This window comes from Dendropsophus ebraccatus, chromosome 3 (genome assembly GCF_027789765.1).
Source record: "Dendropsophus ebraccatus isolate aDenEbr1 chromosome 3, aDenEbr1.pat, whole genome shotgun sequence".
NCBI classification, from domain to species: domain Eukaryota; kingdom Metazoa; phylum Chordata; class Amphibia; order Anura; family Hylidae; genus Dendropsophus; species Dendropsophus ebraccatus.
The window spans coordinates 37,042,547-37,062,244 of record NC_091456.1 but is presented as its reverse complement, the minus strand read 5'-3'; the positions used below and the strand labels follow the sequence as shown (position 1 = coordinate 37,062,244).

At 42.1% G+C, this 19,698-nt stretch overlaps 1 protein-coding gene across 4 annotated transcripts in view; it reads right to left on the bottom strand.

Moving 5' to 3' along the window:
• Positions 1-3,568: 3,568 nt before the first annotated feature.
• EMID1 (EMI domain containing 1) overlaps positions 3,569-19,698 on the bottom strand; it is a 70,221-nt gene continuing 54,091 nt past the window's right edge. The window contains exons 15-17 of one of the 4 annotated variants that reach the window (XM_069961440.1): positions 15,401-15,485; positions 7,189-7,279; positions 4,103-4,191 (exon numbers count right to left, since the gene is read on the bottom strand). In XM_069961440.1, the coding sequence (XP_069817541.1) occupies positions 7,224-7,279; positions 15,401-15,485 (141 nt within the window). In that variant the 3' untranslated portion in view covers positions 4,103-4,191; positions 7,189-7,223. Of the gene's footprint in view, positions 4,192-7,188; positions 7,280-15,400; positions 15,486-19,698 lie in introns of all 4 variants that reach the window. The other 3 variants (XM_069961439.1, XM_069961438.1, XM_069961436.1) reach the window with 3 other exon arrangements.

The window sequence follows — 19,698 nt, the reverse complement described above, 5'->3', positions numbered from 1 at the left end:
TCTAACATTAAAACCAACTTTAATATTGTGCAGATCCCCCTTGTACAGCTAAACCAGCTGTGATCTGTCAAAGAACTGACTCAGCAAGACCCATGAAGGTGTCCTGTAGTAACTGGCACCAAGATGTTTGCTAAGATTCTTTAGGTCCTGTGTATTAAGAGGTGAGGCCTCGATGGACTGGACGTTGCCTTATCAAACTGAGATCTGGGAAATCGGGCCAAGTAGACCTCCCCCACACACACACATATTATGACCATACTGTTACCAAATAAAATCTATATAGATCTAAAAATCTATATAGTGGTACCACTTATATACACTGTATGTGTAATTACATTACAGTTGCATCCAGTGACTTACAGGGGGCATCTTTTCTGATTTGAGCTGTTCATCTTCCTTCTTTCGGCGGACAGCGGAATACGCCGGCCCATAGAATGGTGTCTATGGAGCCACGGACAGCCGACAGAATTCCGCGGATAATATCCGCAAGAATTCCTCAGTATGAACCCACCAAAACAAAAAGCTGACCATAGACTATAGCACTGCCATTTCTTTTATTTTGCTACCTACAGAGCCATGTGAGGGCTTGTTTTTTTTCAGGAACAAGTGTACTTTGTAATGACATCTTTCAATTTGCCATAAAATGAATTACAGAACCCCCAAATTATCATTCATGGGGAGTACTTGGGTCAAAAAATGCGATTGTGCAAATTTTGGGGGCTTCCATGTTTACATAATGCACTTTATGGTAAAACTGCCATTTTTTTTCTTTATTCTATAGGTCAGTCTGAACGCAGTGATATGCATGTTTACTAGGTTTTCGAATGTTTTACTATTTTTATTAGCAGTAAAACTTTTTTTTGCAAATAGGCATATTTAAAATGGCCCTATTGTGACTCTTATAGCGCTTTTATATTTTCACCTACAGGGTCGTATGGGGTGTCATTTTTTGCGTCATGATCTCTAGTTTTTAGAAGTAACATTTTTTTCTAGATCACACTAATGGATCGCTTTTTATTTTATTAATTTTTTTTTTTTACAGAAAGTTTCATTAAAAAAAGAAATCTCAGTGTTTTTTACCGCTTTTTGTTCACGCCGTTCACCGTGTGGGAATAGTATTGCTTTATTGTAAAAGATTACGCATGCTACGATATATTATATGTTAATTAACTTTATTATTTTTATGTGTTTTAAGTATAAAATGGGAAGGGGGGTTGATTTTTACTTTTATTGGGAGAGGGGCTTTGGGACATTTTTTAAAACTTTTATAATTTTTATTTTTTTTTACACTTTTTAAAACTTTAACATTATTACATTAGATTTAATACACTGATCACTGCTATGCCATAGCATAGCAAGGATCAGTGTTATCTGCGATCTTCTGATAGAGCAAGCCTGTGGCCTGTGGCAGACTGAAGACTTGACTGCACGGAGGAAGGTAACAGACCTCCTACAGTCAGGCCATGCGGTCGGGACCCCCGCAGACACGCTGCAGGGGTCCCGATCACTAAGTGACAGGAGATGCTCCTGTCACTTATACTTGAATGCCACGCGATCGTGACATTTAAGGTGTTAATGGCGGGTGGCCGTGCGATCGCGGTGGCCCCCTATTGAGGGTGAGGGCCTGGCTGTGGATAGCAGCCGATCCTTACCGGCTATGAAGCGAGCTCAGCTTGTGAGGCCGCTCCATAGCCCGGGACCTCAGAAAGGCGTACATTTACCCCCTCCTGTATTAAGGCACAGGCAGTGGGGGCGTAAATATACGCCCATGGTCATTAAGGGGTTAATCAGATCCAGTGGTGTACAGTGATCAGTATAAACCAGGTATAAATGCATATCCAGCATTATACCTAAATATACTGGTAGTCTCATCCTGTCCCAACAAGGGAGAAATTACTTGTTATAATTGGAGATATGGAGAAAATAAAAGAATGTAGAGACAAATTTAATGATAGGTGCTTTTCTGTCTCCCCCCTCCCTTCTGAGGCAGCTGATGTAAACAAGTCCCTGACTGGCTTTATCTGCAACATTGTAGCTTCTTTGTAATGCTGGAAGGGTTATTCTGAGGTAAGTTGCTAATGAACTTGCTGTGATTAACCCTCCCAGCATTACAAAGAAGCTACAATGTTGCAGATAAAGCCAGTCAGGGACTTATTTACATCAGCCGCCTCAGAAGGGAGGGGGGAGGGGGAGACAGAGAGAAAAGTACACACACAGATTTATGTGTTTTCAGCAGAAATCAGCAGCTGAGAACTGAGGGAAGGAGACCGAATAGATAAAAACGTATGGAAGGAACTGTTTGTCTCACCATGGGCAGCAACATATCAAAAGTTATGTTTGAGTGGAATATCCCTTTAAGGATTCCTAAACATCCCAGTAAACAGTAATCTAGTTGTGAAGAAGCGGCACACCTTTAATTCTATTTTAATTAAAATCAGGAATGATTTTGCTTGTAATAGGGAATGTATGGTAAGTCTCTTAGTTTGCCTTGAAGCCCCCAATCTTAAAAGCTTAGTTACTGTGCACGGAAACGAACACTCAGTAAAAAAAAATGTTTTATTTTGTTTATGGAACATCTTTTTGCTATTGGGGATGTCAAATAATACACGTGTACACAAGAAATAATATTACACCGCTTCTTAACAACAGTAGCACATCAATCTGATTTTTCTATCCTCTTGCACACTTCCATATCCATCTATCATCTTTAGTGTTAAATGTCATTATTAGAGATGAGCGAATCTTGAGCATGTTCAGTTTCCTCTAAAACCAAGCGTGTGGCACTTGATTACCGGTGGCTGCAGAAGTTGGATGTAGTCCTAAGGCGTCAGATTTGACGAACCCAAGCATGCTCGAGGTTCGCTCATCTCTAGTTATTATACCAAACCTGGCTTTAGGAATAGCTGTTGCTGCCCTGCTCATCTCTTTCTTATCACCAGTGACTGCTCGTTCGTGATTTGGAGTAAATATTGTATCATCCCCCTTAGTGTCCACCAGGTTATGTGTTGGTTGTGGGTTGTGTATAGCCTTTGTATTGCCATTTAAATAGATGGAAAGCAAATGAAGCCATTTAAAATGACAGTGTCAGCCCCTTTTTGCATTCTGACTCCTCTACACAGGTGTAAAGGGCAAATTTACCAGTTTTCATACCTTATTTTACATCATACGTGATGGTGCTTGTTCAAGTAAAAAGTGATCTTTTATCATCTGCAGATTGTGCTAAGTAGGCGGGGCTTCATGGCAACTGCGCCACTGTAGGTCCTGCCCCTCCCTGACATCATTGGCACATAGGCCCTGCCCCCTCGACACCCATTGGTAAGGGCCGACCAAGAGGGGGTAGGACCTAGACCTTTAGGCCAGCCTGTTCCAATGGGGGACAAGGGGGCGGGGCCTATGTGGCAATGATGCCACAAAGGGGCATGGCCTAAGGTGATGTGGGCAGGGCCGAGTGGCACCATTGCTGTGAAGCCCCGCCCACTTAGCACAATCTGCAGACGATAAAACATCACTTTTTACTTGAACAAGCACCATGACGTATGATATAAAATAAGGTATGAAAACTGCTAAATTTACCCTTTACATCTATGAAGAGAAGTCAGAATGCAACAAGGGGGTGACTGTGTCACTTTAAGAACCTTTCTGGAATAGCTGAGTGAGGATCTCATAAGCTGGTGCACCTGTACAAAATGCCAGTAAAAGCTACAATTTTATTGTAGGCAATAATTTAAGTACCATGCCCATGCTTTCCAGTAATTTTCCTACATGTTCACACAAAAGCAATGAAACTAGAATTTTTGAAACACTTTCCAGATTTCTAGACGACTAATGTTCTCCAACCAGTACGCATGGTACAAGCATGAGCCTGACACAGATATGGTGAAACCACATACATGGATGCCTTGGGTAGTTCCGCAATAATAACCCTAAATCCTGGCCTTGAACATGTCTTTAGAAAACCACTTGCCCTTTTCTCTTTAAGAGTATGAAAACAAGGTACAAATATGAGCCACAGTGCATATAAAAGCCTAGTATGGTTGTCAATGGCGTAATGGAAAAATCAATAGTTCTCATCTTCTTCCTCATCGTTCTGTGATTGTCGATTTCTGTGAAACAACGGACCATTACGCCTTCCCCGGTAGAATCCACTGCTGCCGGTTGGCGAGGGCTCTGTTCCTGACCCTGGGTCTGTTTCTAAATTGAGGGAAATAGAAGATTATAATGAATTAAGGACAAATTTGAAATGGTAAAATGGCAGATCAATTTGGGAGGTTTGCAGCATACGGCTTAGTGTTATGGCACCCTGTCCTTAATCAGCACTGACCAAAATTTCAGATTAATAAATTCTTTAGCAATGATGGAGCCATGAAAATATAATCTACCATCACGAGAGGACACCAGAACCTAATTTTCAGTGGATGTTAGCGACGGTGTGCTTACCTCATACAGGTACGTATATGTAAATATATATTCAGTGTATATATCACTGGATTCTGTTTCCTTCAAGGGCTATTGCACTATCCAGAGTTGTGCACAGATGTCAGAGGTTGGTACACAGTACGCATTCTGTAATATCTGGCTGCACTTTGTTTTTCAAAAGAAACAGGATCCAGTGATTAAATAAACTGAATAATATATATATACAGATAAGTATAAAAAATGCTGTTTCATTTTAATTTACACATTTAAGGGTAACTATAATCTTTAGCATGCAGCAGGATATGCTGTCAAAAAACCTGCCGCTGCGCACCTGATGCAGGCACCAGCCGGATACGGATTTCTTCCAGTTGCGCAGTGATTGCAATTGCATTGCATGCAATTAATTGGGCTGCTAGAATATATCAGTATCTGGCACATGTCTGCATTGGGAGCACAGCGGCAGGTTTTTTGACAGCATATCCTGCTGCATGCTAAAGATTATAGTTTCATAGGGGTTCTGCCAGCAGGTCCCTTGCCCAATGTACCTACTCGCCGATAACATTTGCATAGGGTGCAGATATACTATGTGTGCATCTCTTCCTTTGTTTAATCTGATCAGCTTTAGGGCCCTATTACACGGGACGATTATCGTGCAAAAAATCGTTAAATCGTTCGAATTTAAACGATAATCGTTCTGCGTAATTGCAGGCAACAATCGAAAATCGTTCGTATGCCGTTGATTGTTGATTTATATCTGAACCTAAAATCATTGTTAATCGTTCTCTAATTGTTCGCTGTAATTCCACATTCGTTCGCTCAAGTTCCACATTTTTTCACTAATCGTTCCGTGTAATTGCACATTGTTCATTGTTTTTCTGGGATCAGAAGGAATAAACTATCATAGTAAAGATCGCAATAACGATCATAGTAACGACCATCGTTCTGTGTAATATAGTGAACAATTTCAGGTTAACGATTAACAATCTTGTTTGCAATCGTTAATCGTTAGTCGTTAAAAATCGCTCAGTGTAATAGGACCCTTAGGCCTTAATCACACAGAAGAGATGAATACTTGGAGCCTGCACAGTGGCACACAGATTCTGCAATGGAGCTGTAACTCCTCCTTGTGCCACCCCATGGTGCCTTTAAATTTAATAAGTTTCCTTGTTAAGCCCACCCCATTTCGGCTAACTGTTACTTTTATAATTAATAATTGTTTATCGCTCTGTGTAAACAAGAGATATGCGGCTGGTAGTAACTTATTTAAATGGCCACATGAACAATACAAGGATCGTTTGTGCGGCCGGCCACTCAATTAAATTGTGCCGTGTAAAGGCACTGCAAGCAGTTTGTGACCACAGACAGCCGAAGCTCTGTTAATGTAAAAGAAAACTTTGGTTCACATTGTATTTATATGTTTATTAAAGGGGTATCCTGAAGAATTTTTATTTCCTTCCTATCAACTGGTGTAAAAAAGTTATATAGATTTGTAAACTACTTCTATTTAAAAATCTCAAGTCTTCCAGTACTTATGAACAGCTGTATGTCCTGCAGGAACTGGGGTATTCTTTTCAGTCTGACACAGTGCTCTCTGCTGCCACCTCTGTCCATGACAGGAACTGTCCTGAGGAAAGGTTTTCTATGGAGATTTGCTACTGCTCTGGGCAGTTCCTGACATAGACAGAGGTGGCAGCAGAGAGCACTGTGTCAGACTGGAAAGAATACAACACTTCCTGCAGGACATACAGCAGCTGATAAGTACTGGAAGGCTTGATTCTTTTGAAAATTAATAGTTTTCTGACTAGTTGATTTAAAAGCATTTTTTTGCTCTGGACTACTGCTTTAATTACATGGCAAGAATCTGATATGTGAACTTCCCATGACAGTAAAGAGCCATCCTAAGCACTGGCACCTATATCTCTCTACTGGAATTGGCCGCCTCCCAGGGACAAAGTAATATGCCCTAGGCGGACAGCTTTCTTCTAAGAAGAATATACTGTGTAAAAAGCTGATCAGTTTTAGCAAAGGAGCTGCTGACAGTTTCCCTATAACATAAGATGTAGTCCACTCAGAACAGGGACTCTCATGTGAACAGAACGTACTTCTAGTTCAGTTGGGGAAAATATTATTTTTCCAAATATGAATTTATCTTCATGTATAATTCATGTACTATTGCAGATATGGCTACTTATATTATTTATTATCCAAAATAAGCCAAACTTAGCAGCGTGCAGTTGTCTTTACATACATGCCTCGTGCATTGTTGCAACACATGCGCCAAGACTATACAGTCAACATGCACACTTGGTGATCTACCTAATGTCATCACAAGGGCTGTAATGTCAGCTAGATACAGTGTCGAACTGGGGTATCTGGGGCCCGCCAGAGAAATGATCCTGGGGGCCCACCAATGAAGAACCAGTGCGAAACAACATGTCAGTCAGTGTTAGCGCAGGTTCTAAAGCAGGGGGCCCACCGGAGGAATCTCCGGTCCTCTGGTGGGCCAGTCCAACACTGGCTAGATACCTTCTGTGACACGGCAGGGATAATATTTGAATGCCATGGCAGAATTTTCACTAGAATAAGTCTACAGCCTTCTATAATTTTAGACTGTAAGAAAAATATATGTTTAGTATGGAGAATTTACATTCTTTATTATCTAGCTAGTAAGATGTACCTGGCCCAGCTGCCTTTACAGCCCATGGATGCAAGGGGTGAGTATGTTTGCAGGCATCCCACTGGGAAGAAGGAGCAGTACATGGCTATTGTTACCTGGCCACATTATGTACTCAAGCAGAGTGACCCTTTTAACCAGCAGCTCCAGCTGCTCTTGAAGCTGCAGGAAGGAGGCTAAGCTGACCACCTGCCAGACCGAAAACAGAATGGGACAATGGACCAAGGTGATGGAGGTTAGGAGAAATACTGAGAGGGAGTGAATGAGACTGCAAGGTGCGTAGAAGGATATACAAGAAAGGGAAGGTTGGTGAAGGACGCTTTACAGAAATAGAATCTAAGAAATTATAGTAAATGCCTGGAAAAGGATAGAAGGGAAAGAAGATAAACAATAAAAGCAAAGTAGAATGATAGAAAAGAAAATAGTGTTTCTTGGATACATTACCATTAACCTACATAAACTATGACCTTGTTTTGTACAATGGACAATGTGGTCTATAAAAACTGGACTCTAAAGATTATCCGTATACTATATGATATACAGATAGCTCACCAGAGGGCAGCGTAAAAAAAAGAATTACCACCAAAAATGTGCCAAATGAGAGGACATACGTAAAGGACATGTATAGCCGCATTTGTAGAATTGTAGAAACTGAACGACAGACAAAACAAAGGTTTAGTTTTCATGAAATCACGGACAAATGTACTGAGAATGTTCTTCGTTGACATATAAGTTGCTCAGAAAAAGAGTTGTAAGATAAAACCTTAAGGCTATGTTCACACAACGTCAAAGAAAGAGAAAAAGGCGTCCACCTTTTCTATTTCTATTTGCCACTATTTAATGAACTTAAGTGCAACGCATTAAAGTCAGTGGAATGACGGACGTCCAGTGCACACAGTGTATAAAATGACAGACGTTATCTACATGGACGTCAAAATAATGATTATGTCAATTATTTTCAGACATCTTTTGCAAACAGTGGATGTTATTTGTTTGTTGTTTACACACAGTTTCTCTTTTTAACGTTTTTACTATTAAATTCAATGGACTTTTCAATTAAAGACACATCCAAAGGCCAATTAGTAACCCGAACTAAAATAACGGACCAGCAGACGACCTCCAAACAGTAAAATGACATCTGTCATTTTGAGTTTAAAATGACCGACGTAATTTTTAATGGAGTCGAAAAACGTTGTGTGAACATAGCCTTACATTGCAGCCTTTAGTAAATTACCTGACAATAGGTATTTAATCCTGCAGTGGTAGCATAAAACAAGTTAGATGCAATATGGTCCTTTTAGACGGAGCGATAAATCACTCAAGTCATCGTTTTAAGACTTCAAACCAACGATTAATTTATTAAATGGACAGATAAATTGTTGCAAAATTTTGTCTTTTCAAACATTTGATCATCACTCAACTGTTTTTGCTTTTAGGGTTCGTTCACACGTCCAGGATCCGCAGCAGATTTGATGCTGTGTTCAGTTATTTAGATCAGATCTGCTGCGGATCCGCACAATCAAATCCACTGCGATACGGTACGTGTGAAGCTATCCTTACACAGTGCAAACAGACTGTTTAAGTGAAACGATCTAAAAAGTATCAGCGAACGACCAGCGACGATTTATGGACTTGTTGAATGACCACAATTAACGATGTCTCGCTCATCGCTTGACCACTCAAATTCAATGTGTTTCTCGCAGATTTGAACTATAATGGCATAGTGTAAAAGGACCATATCACTGTGTTTACTAACTGTGTTTCATAGCAGTACTGCCGTATCTTCACAGAAATGATGCAGTACTATAATGAAAGCATGCAGTACTGCAATGTGTACACAGAACACAGTCTTAAAGTGACTGTACCACCAGGCCCAGGCTAAAGCACTGGAGGCGGAACGACCCCCCCCCCCCCTTAGTGGGAGGAAACCCTAGCCCCTCTAAGATAGTGTTCCATTGATTCTAATGGAGTCATGTCATGGAGGGGCTGGGGTTTCTTCCCACTGGGGGTGGGTCGGCCTGCCTCCAGTGCTTCAGCCTGGGCCTGGTGGTACAGTCACTTTAAATATTGGCCTACAGCTACATTTTACTAGTTTCATGTATGCCTCATTGTTATCTTAATTTTTTTTGTTTTACTTATTTATTATTTTTTTTTACTAGTTTTAACTTAATTTTATGTAGATTTACCTTTAATTTGATGTGAGGATGACATACGTACATATAGAGAAAAACTCACCTGCCCTAATTCCACTACGCTGCTGTTCTGACACCACCTGGTGGCCTCCGCTTCTTTCTGACAACAATGACGTGCTTACCATGCAGGATATGTCCACTAAGCCAACTGCTAGCTGAGGCGAATTACTGCTGCACCCAGTGATCGACAGATAGGCAGTTCCTGCACGTTCATCTCATCGGTAGCAGGAAGTAGAGAGCACCTGAGATATTGAGCTGTCAGAACAGCAGTGGTGGGGGATTGGGGCAGGTGAGTATGTTTTTCTCTTTAGTTGTGCAGTAGCTTTCTAAAACTATTTTGTCCCCAGACATCATATTAAAGGTGAATCTCCTTAAAATAAAGTGAATACCAGTTCACAACAGATGTAAACAACAGTAATAGGTGGGCACCACCTAATACCCGTTCAGGAAACATGATTACAGCTAAACACACAAAAATAAAATGTACAAATGAAGAAACTAGCTGTGTGTCACAAAAAGCTGCACACCCAAATCTCAATAAAAATTCATTTTTATTACAACAGCAGAGTGAGCTTATAGGTGAATATACAATTAATAGATATAAAAGGCCAAAAAATGCACCAGCAGTAACTCATGGTAGTCTCCTTGGTATTAGGAGTCTACTCCACTCACTGGATAAGTATGTATATCCTATCCCACAAATAGGCTAGTAATGATAACCATAATGTCAATACACATATATAGCTGGCAAAAAATCTAAGAAAAGGAGGAAGTAAGCAAAATCACCCCAGTGAGGCTAGAAATACCCCACGTGTATCAACCCTCGGAGCTTCGTTTGGACTCGTGACGAGACTACCACGAGTTTTTGGAGAATTCTTTGGATATGCAGCTTTTTGAGGCACGCAGCTTGTTTCTTTATTTGTACAAGGTATCACAACAGACTCATGAACATGCTTTGCGAATCTTACATTGGCTATGTTCACACATAGTATTTCCATCAGTCTTTTGGTCAGAGTTTTTTTTAACCAAAACCAGGAGTGGGTTGAAAAAAAAAAAAGAAACTTTGCAGATTTTTTTAATTATAATTTTGCCCTGTCAGTTTCACTCCTGGTTTTGGTTGAAAAAATACTGACGGAAAAACTATGTGTGAACATTGCCTAACACTGGGTTCACTCTAGCGTTTTTCCTCAATTGCTAACAGATCCGTCCACATTAATTGTACCAATAAGCACCAACTGAGTTTTTTTTTAATAGTCTGTTTGTATTTTTGGATTTGTTAATCAGTTTGCATCAGTCAGCAACCGTTTGCATGTCAGTTTATTTTTTTTTTCATGCTCAGTAAAAAAAACAACAAAAAAAAGGATGAAAACTGATTCGTTTAGATCCGTCCTCATTGACTATGATTGGGGGGGGAACGGAAGTGTACTTTCCGTTCGTGTTCAGTTTTTCTGATCGGATCAAAAATTTGTGCCACAAATTTTATATCTGTCCAGAATGACGGAACACTGACGGATTTGATGAAAACGGAGCAGAACTATGACAAACGGAGCACAATAAAAACCCATTGAAAATAATGGGGAGTATGACAGATCCGCTAGGTTCCGCTTCTCTGGAAAAGAGAAACTGAATTAGGCAGAGGTTAAAACGCTAGTGTGAACCTAGCCTAAAATACATGCCTGACACTATGCAAGGATAGATAATTCATTTGTAGAATTACCTCTCTGAGTTAGCTAAAAGAAAAAGGATTCCAAAGCATGTGGATGGCAGACATCTGTGAGGTTAAATTATTTATGAAGTCATGCACAGAACAAAGGACACATCTGAAGACTAATGAATCTTACATATAAATTATATATAGGTGGCACCATTAGACATTGGTCAGATTAGGACTTTTACTACTATCACTGAATTTGCATAATATCAATGGCAACCTATGATGTCACATTAAAGGGAGGGGAGAATCAGTGAAAAGAGGGGGAAGGGTGATCAGTCTGGGGTGGAGGCAAGAGGATAGAATTACATTACACTGGGGCTCAAGCTGGAGATGGATCAGGAAGCTTTGCCTCCTAAGGTTAGATTCACACTACGGAATCCGCGTGGATAAGTTCCGACGGATTCCGTCGCTCGTACCCATTCGCAGCGGTTCGCCTATCCGCCCATGCCATAGACACCATCCTATGGCCGGGCCGATTCCGCATTCCCGAAAGAACTGACGTGTCAATTCTTTCGGCGGAACACGGAATCGTCCCCGCCATAGAATGGTGTGTATGACACAGGGCAATTTCTAGGCCATTTTGGCAACAGGGCAGATCTGAAAAAAGTGTTGGTGTGAGAAGCTATCGATCACTGCCAAGTGAATTGTGGCCAGGGCCGTCTTACCCATTGGGCATGGTAGGCGGCTGCCCAGGGGCCCTTGCATCCTAGGGGGCCCCTGCCCCAGTGGCACACAGGGCCTGTGCAGTGCACGTGCACAGCTGCTGGAGTCTGCTCTCCCCCACCCGGGCAGTAGAGTGGCCTGCACTCTACTGTAATGTGTAATGGGGTATGTGTGCTGTGCTATGTGTAATGGGGTATGTGTGCTGTGCTATGTGTAATGGGGTATGTGTGCTGTGTGTCATGGGGTATGTGTGCTGTGCTATGTTAATGGGGTATGTGTGCTGTGTGTCATGGGGTATGTGTGCTGTGCTATGTTAATGGGGTATGTGTGCTATGTTAATGGGGTATGTGTGCTATGTTAATGGGGTATGTGTGCTGTGCTATGTTAATGGGGTATGTGTGCTGTGCTATGTGTAATGGGGTATGTGTGCTGTGCTATGTGTAATGGGGTATGTGTGCTGTGCTATGTGTAATGGGGTATGTGTGCTGTGCTATGTGTAATGGGGTATGTGTGCTGTGTGTCATGGGGTATGTGTGCTGTGCTATGTTAATGGGGTATGTGTGCTGTGCTATGTGTAATGGGGTATGTGTGCTGTGCTATGTTAATGGGGTATGTGTGCTGTGCTATGTTAATGGGGTATGTGTGCTGTGCTATGTTAATGGGGTATGTGTGCTGTGCTATGTTAATGGGGTATGTGTGCTGTGCTATGTTAATGGGGTATGTGTGCTGTGCTATGTTAATGGGGTATGTGTGCTGTGCTATGTTAATGGGGTATGTGTGCTGTGCTATGTTAATGGGGTATGTGTGCTGTGCTATGTTAATGGGGTATGTGTGCTGTGCTATGTGTAATGGGGTATGTGTGCTGTGCTATGTGTAATGGGGTATGTGTGCTGTGCTATGTGTAATGGGGTATGTGTGCTGTGCTATGTGTAATGGGGTATGTGTGCTGTGTCATGGGGTATGTGTGCTGTGTCATGGGGTATGTGTGCTGTGTGTCATGGGGTATGTGTGCTGTGCTGTGTGTAATGGGGTATGTGCGCTGGGGTATTTGCGCTGGGGTATGTGTGCTGTGCCATGGTATGTGTGCTGTGCTATGCTATGTGTGCTGGGGTATGTGTACTGTGCTATGCTATGTGTAATGGGGGATGTGTGCTGTGCTATGCTATGTGTGCTGTGCTATGCTATGTGTAATGGGGTATTTGTGCTGGGGTATGTTATGTGTGCTGGGGTATGTTATTTGTGCTGGGGTATGCTATGTGTGCTGGGGTATGCTATGTGTGCTGGGGTATGCTATGTGTGCTGGGGTATGCTATGTGTGCTGGGGTATGCTATGTGTGCTGGGGTATGCTATGTGTGCTGTGCTGCTGAGAGACTGTTTTGTGAATTAAAGTTTATGTTAACAATAATTTGTATTTTTTTATTGTAAGTAATTGTACTGGCTAGGGGCGGGGTTGCATAGATGGGGGGGTTTTGATGGTGGCGGCCAGGGGGGGCTGGGGGCCAAATCGCACCTCTGCCCAGGGGCCCATAATGCTGTTAAGACGGCCCTGATTGTGGCCCTATTACATGTAATAGAAGACAACGATCAGCCATCATGCACAATCGTTTTCTTTCAACAGGCTAAAACACTAATGATCAACCTGGCAATGATCTGCTGCCGTTGCTCCGTGCAATAGGAGTGGCGGTAGCACCCTTAGGGTAGCTTCACACATACTGCACCGCAGCGGACTTTCTGCTGCGGATCCGCAGCAGATTTGAGGGTGCAGATTTGATGCTCTGTTCATTAATTTACTCAAATCTGCTACAGATCCGCAGCAGAAAATCAGCTGCGATACAGTATGTGTTAAGCTACCCTTAAAGCAAATCTGTACCGACATGTACCAGAAGTAATTTTATTGCTGCAGCGCAGCGGGATGTCAATATGGTAGGGCCTAAAGCATCCATGCCCAATGGGGAGGGAGATGCTGCAGGCTCTGGGCACTGATGCTTTAGGCCCCACCATATTGACATCCCGCTGCGTTCCAGCAATAAAATTACTTTTTCGCCAAAATACTGTCACTGGGAGAAAGGCCGACCCCGAACTGGTGGTACTGGCAGTTTGTGTGGTGGCTACATGGCGATACAGAGTTGCTTTAACGCGTATTACTAAAGACGTTCATTCCCCTATGACCATATAAAAGGGCCAGCGATCAGCCAACAGGCGAACAAACGCTCGCTTGTTTGCTGACTGGATCTTTTGGGTGGTTGTATGAATTATTATTGGTTGCACATCTTCATGTATATACAGGGGACATGCAGCCGATAGTCACGTATTTAGCTGGCTGCACTACAGATACAGCAGCCTGGCTGCACATGACTGCATAATGGGCCAAGTCAAAGAGTCCTTACTATAGAGATATGGGTCCTGTAATGGGAATATTACCTCTCTGGCTCCTTTAATTTCTCCTTATCAGACACTTATTTATTGCAGAAAAGAGATTAAGGTTTAACCCTTACATTGCCTGCACAGGTTACTGATTTATAGCAAGGCAGTGTAAGGCCCAGCCCAGCTGTAATAGAAGAGGGAAGCAGGACTTACCGAGATGCTTCTCTTCAGCTGTGTCATAGTGTGCCATAGCCCGCCCTGCCCGCTGCTAGAAACGGCCCTGGTATGACACAGGCGGATATGCATGCCGCCACGAACAGGTACCAGCTACGGAATCCGCTGGAACTTATCCGCACAGATTCCGTAGTGTGAACCTATCCTTATTCACAGGTGAATGGAGCAGAGACAATGGCGCCTCTGTTAGGGTAAAACATTTTTACAGGTACATGATAAATATGACATTATCTATCCTGTACTATAAGCACCATGCTAGTGTTACCATAGTTACAGTGGAATGGAGTGGCCAAAGCTTTGCAGTTAATCCGCCCCTGCATATGTTCGTTTACCAGCAGGTGTGGATTCATCCACTTGCAGCCAAGCGTCTAAACAGCTGCCAGACATTTTTTATGTTTTTTTTTTGTTTTATACTTTAGTATATAATAGTATAGGCCTTTGTATTTGGTGTTTTATACCTTCCATTTTTTATCATATCATATATGTCTGCAGCATTCTTGAGGCAAAAAAACTATTTTGGCGTTTATACATATATATTTATTATTATTTTTTTTTTTTTTTTAAATGCCTAGTGCAATTCGGTCCGATGTGTTTACTAATATTATGGTGATTGCACTTATGAGCCTAAGTAAACATTGAAGTTGCTGCAGTGCTTGCATGAGAACCTTATTGATAAGGATAGGCCAATTGTGGATAGAAAATAGGATTAATGTATTTCAATGGCTCCATTCACACATTCATAGTTGTGTACAGGGCTGTGATCCATACCGCAAAAAAAAAGGACAGGAGAGGACTCCATAGACACACCAATAGAATCCTATGCGATCTGTAATTTGGTGGATGCGACCCCCAAAAATCATATCCGCAAATAGTGACTAGATTATTATTAACCACACTTTTTCATTTTTGCGGATCAGCAAATAATACTGATACAATACAGATGAAGGTTTGCAGATTGGTAATAAAAAATTTCTGGAGTGAAAAATATACTGAGTATTTACCGTGAACGAATCCACATGAAAAGTCTGCAGCATTTCTGCCACATGTGCATTTACCCAAACTGCAACTTACTATGTGATCTATGTTCTGCCATTTTTACTTTCATTTCCTCCCTCCTGTTCCCCAAATCTTCACCTACTCACCATGAATTCCAATCATTGTCTCCAATATTAAAACTCTCTCAGCTAAAATCTTCAGGGCTTCTCTGATCTGCAGCATCCTTTCCCCCTGTACAAGAGAGACACAGCTGTGAGGGATTAACCCCCTCCCACCCAGATTTAACCATATGAACTTTTTCACATCAGCATTTTATGTGGCTGTTTTTACATGCAGACATTTTTTTTAAAGTTAAAGTGGGAATGGATTCCAGGAAGGGGAGAAGCATGAAGGCACAAGGTCCAGTTAGGGGTCATTCACACATCCATAGAATTCCATCCGTACAAGGGTGGTGTTCTGCGGACTAGACCTCGGAGCTCCCGACATCATAATCAATCATAATGCTGGGAACTCCAAAGGTCCACTCCACAGAACACCACCCGTGTACGGACGGTATTCTATGAACGCGTGCATTAGCCCTTAAAGTGACTGTACCACCAGGTCCAGGCTGAAGCACTGGAGGCGGGCCGATCCACCCTTAGTGGGAGGAAACCCCAGCCCCTCCATGATAGGGTTCCATTGACTGTAATGGAGTCACGTTATGGAGGCTCTGGGGTTTCTTCCCACTGGGGGTGGGTCGGCCCGCCTCCAGTGCTTTAGCCTGGGCCTGCTGGTACAGTCACTTTAAGAGATATATGGCAGCCCGTGAGGGCTATATGGCAATTTTGGCCACAATGGGTCACACTGCATCACAGATAAGGTTAGTGAGTGGGATCAAATTGTGACCCAGTAGTGGCCACAACCAGAACTAGACAGGTGCAAAAGATCAATTTCAAATGCTTAATTGTGATGAACCATGATCCCCGCAGAGCAACACAGAGATTGGCAAATTGCTGTGTAGTCCTAGCCTAATGGTGTGTTTACACAGACACATTTTCTGACAGATTTTTGAAGCCAAAGCCAGGAATGGATTTCAAAAGAGAAATCTCAGTCTTTCCTTTATGACCTGTTCCCTGTTTATTGTCTGATTCTGGCTTTGGCTTCAATCATCTGTCAGATAAATCTGTCTGAGTAAACATACCATAAGAGGCCCAGCAGCTCATTGTTTTTAATTACTGATTCATATCCCATGTGCGCTGTAGGTTGGCATATATGTCGTCAGCCTGTGAAAAAGGAATGCGATGTATACTACAGCATATGGACAGTGGCGGTCAGACAGCTACGTTGTCAGGTTGTCAGTTCTGAAAAATAAATGTATATGTTCAGAAAATGGGCTAAATGTGTCACTAGTAGTGTTAAGTGGACCTGTATTTGATTCCCCGTGAATGCAGAAGTTGGATTTAGCCCTAGGGAGCACTGGAAAACATGGATACAGCCATAGGGGGAGATTTATCCAACATGGTGTAAAGTGAAACAGGCTCAGTTGCCCCTAGCAACCAATCAGATTCCACCTTTCATTCCTCACAGACTCTTTGGAAAATGAAAGGTGGAATCTTATTGGTTGCCGGGGGCAACTGAGCCAGTTTTACTTTACACCATGTTTGATAAATCTCCCCCATAGTCTGTATCCATGTCTTCTTGGCAGCTCTAGGGCTGCAGCCAACTTTTTAGTTAAATGTCAAGCGTTCGGGTTTGGATAACGCCCCGAACAGTTTGACGGGTCCACTCAACCCTGGTCACTAGATGTCTACAATCAGACCATTAAACTCAATAGGACTGACACAGTACACAGCGCTATCCTTGTATATGCTGAACATACAGAGCAAACATGGTGTGAACCTAAGACATAAAAGGGTTATTCCAACCATGGGAAGCCTTGGGGCCGATTTACTGCTCTCTGTTGTCTCTGTTCTCCCCTGCACCCATGACATCCATTCCTTCTTTTTCTTAGAGGCATGCAAGATGAAATCAGATGCTAAAACAGTAATGTGAACAAGCTCTACAGGATTAATACATTTGCAGTAGTGATTACAGTCAAGGCAGAAAAGTGAGAATTACTAATGCCAGGGATGAGCGACTCATGCGGGATCATTACACGTTTGGTGGGGAAGAAGGTATGAAAGGATTAATGCAATAATATACACTTGGATCAATCATATATTTTTATAACATATTTTAATTTTCCTGAGAATAAACTGTTACCAGGTTTTCTGGAAAATGACTGACAAAGAGGTTTTCTTATAAACTTATTATCCCTTTGGGTTTCCAGCTTGCTTTTAATGTAGAAAAACATTAATACACTAAAAAAAAATCTGCAATGTCTCATCTAGATTTTCTGAGGTTGCATAAAGTAAAACCCTAACACCTGGCTGAACGTACCCTTTAAGGCTTACTTCACACCTACAATCAATTTTTTTTTTTAACAAAAACAAACAAACCCCAAATGCTTCCAAAAACCCTAGCCTCATCCCTCCCATTTATTTTTTGATGCCCCACATGTACTAAAATGCACATGCTGTGTTTGAAGAAACGTCTGCTTTCCCACATGGATGCAATGAAAGTGAAGAAAAACACAACAAAGCAAAAAAAAAAAAATTGTAAATAATTTTCAAAATTTTAATTAGGCCCCGCCTCCTTTCCCCAGGCTGGATTAACTGAGAGGCGCAACAAATCTGCACCTAGATTTGTTTCATGATTTATGCCTGCGAGCAGGCGTAAATCTTGATAAATGAGGTGCTGGAGGAGGCCATGCCTCCTCCCTGCCTTGCCGCGTGCCACCCATTAGGCGAGTGGGGAATATGCCAGGGAGACGGAGTGATTCTGTGCCTTCTCCCTGGCGAATGCCACAGGCCCAAGGTTCATAAGTGTCCCCTCTGTGTAAGAAAAACAAACAAACATTTTCTGCAGAAAAATAAAATTCTTTACTGCAAAATATAACTATATTCTGTAAAAAAAACAAACTGTTTTTTTTGCGTGCATAATTGATTGTGTGAGTGCAAAATAAAATGTGAGCACATGAACTGCATGCACAGAATGTATTTAGTGTTATTGTAATACATTTTGTAATTTTTTAACATTGGGCCACAAAAGGCACTGTGAATGAATAGCACCCCATAGGACTCACATCACCATTACCCTATGGTGAATTCACACAAGGCAGATTGTATTGCAGTCAGTATAGTGACAAGGCATGACAAGTGCTCATGAGGGTCCTAGCAGTGAGTCCCCCAACAAACTTTTATTACCTACCCTGTGTATGGCTATGTTCCCTCGTTGGGAACATAGTGGGAAAAACAGCTGTCTGTTTATATTGACAGCTACAAATAATGAACATGATCATTATTTGCCGCCATCTATATAACGGCAGCCACCTTTTGCCGCTATGTTTCCAAAGTGGGAACATAGCCTCTAGGTGGGGAAACCCCTTTCAGTGAATTAAAGTGTCACTTGAGTATTCTTTAGGGTGCCTTCACACGTACCGTATCGCTGAGTATTAATTCTGCAAGTTTCTTGCACTGATTGCTATAAAGTCAATGTATGTGCCTTCTCGCTGCATGTTTGGTGCGATTTTGATGCGTGTTCATAATGCTATTTTGTTCATAATGTCTTACTAAATCTGCAGTAAACTCCTAACTGAAGCCCCGACACAGATGTGAACAGAGCCTAAGGGTCCTATTAGACAGGCCGATGGTGACCCCATCAATAATGTAAACGAGTGCCAATCTGCTCGTTTACTGAGCCTATTACATAGCTCAATGATCGTTTAGCAAGGGCTGCACTGACATAATTAGCAATGTCCGTGCAGCCCTTGCCCTAAACTAGCATACATTACCTCTCCACACTTCCAGTCTTCTCCTGCCGTCTGCTTTCACTCCCAACGCTGAAGCTGCAGCTTCAGAGCAGCCTGTCTGAGCTGACAGGCCACTCAGCCAATCACTTGCCAGGACTGCTGCGGCCAGTGATTGGCTGAGCGGCCTGTCAGCTCAGAGATCGCTTTGCAGCTACAGCTGCAGTGCCTGGAGTGAAAGCAGAGGGCAGAAGCGGTAATGTTTAAGTGTGGAGAGATAATGTATTCCAGTCTATTCAATCATTTCATCACTATTACACATAGCGATATGCGGTTGCCGCCCGATGATTTTAGGTCCAGACCTAAAGACACAATCAGCCAATAATCGCTGTCATCAGGTTATCATTGTCTCTATTACACAGAACAAAAATCTGCCGATTATCGCTCCGTGTAGGGCTCTAAGGGTCCCTTTACACACACAGATATCTGACAGATTTTTTGGCCAAAGCCAGGAATGGATTTGAAAAGAGGAGAAATCTCAGTCTTTCCTTCATGACCTCTTCTCTGTTTATAATCTGTTCCTGGCTTTGGCTTCAAAAATCTGTAAAATAATCTGTC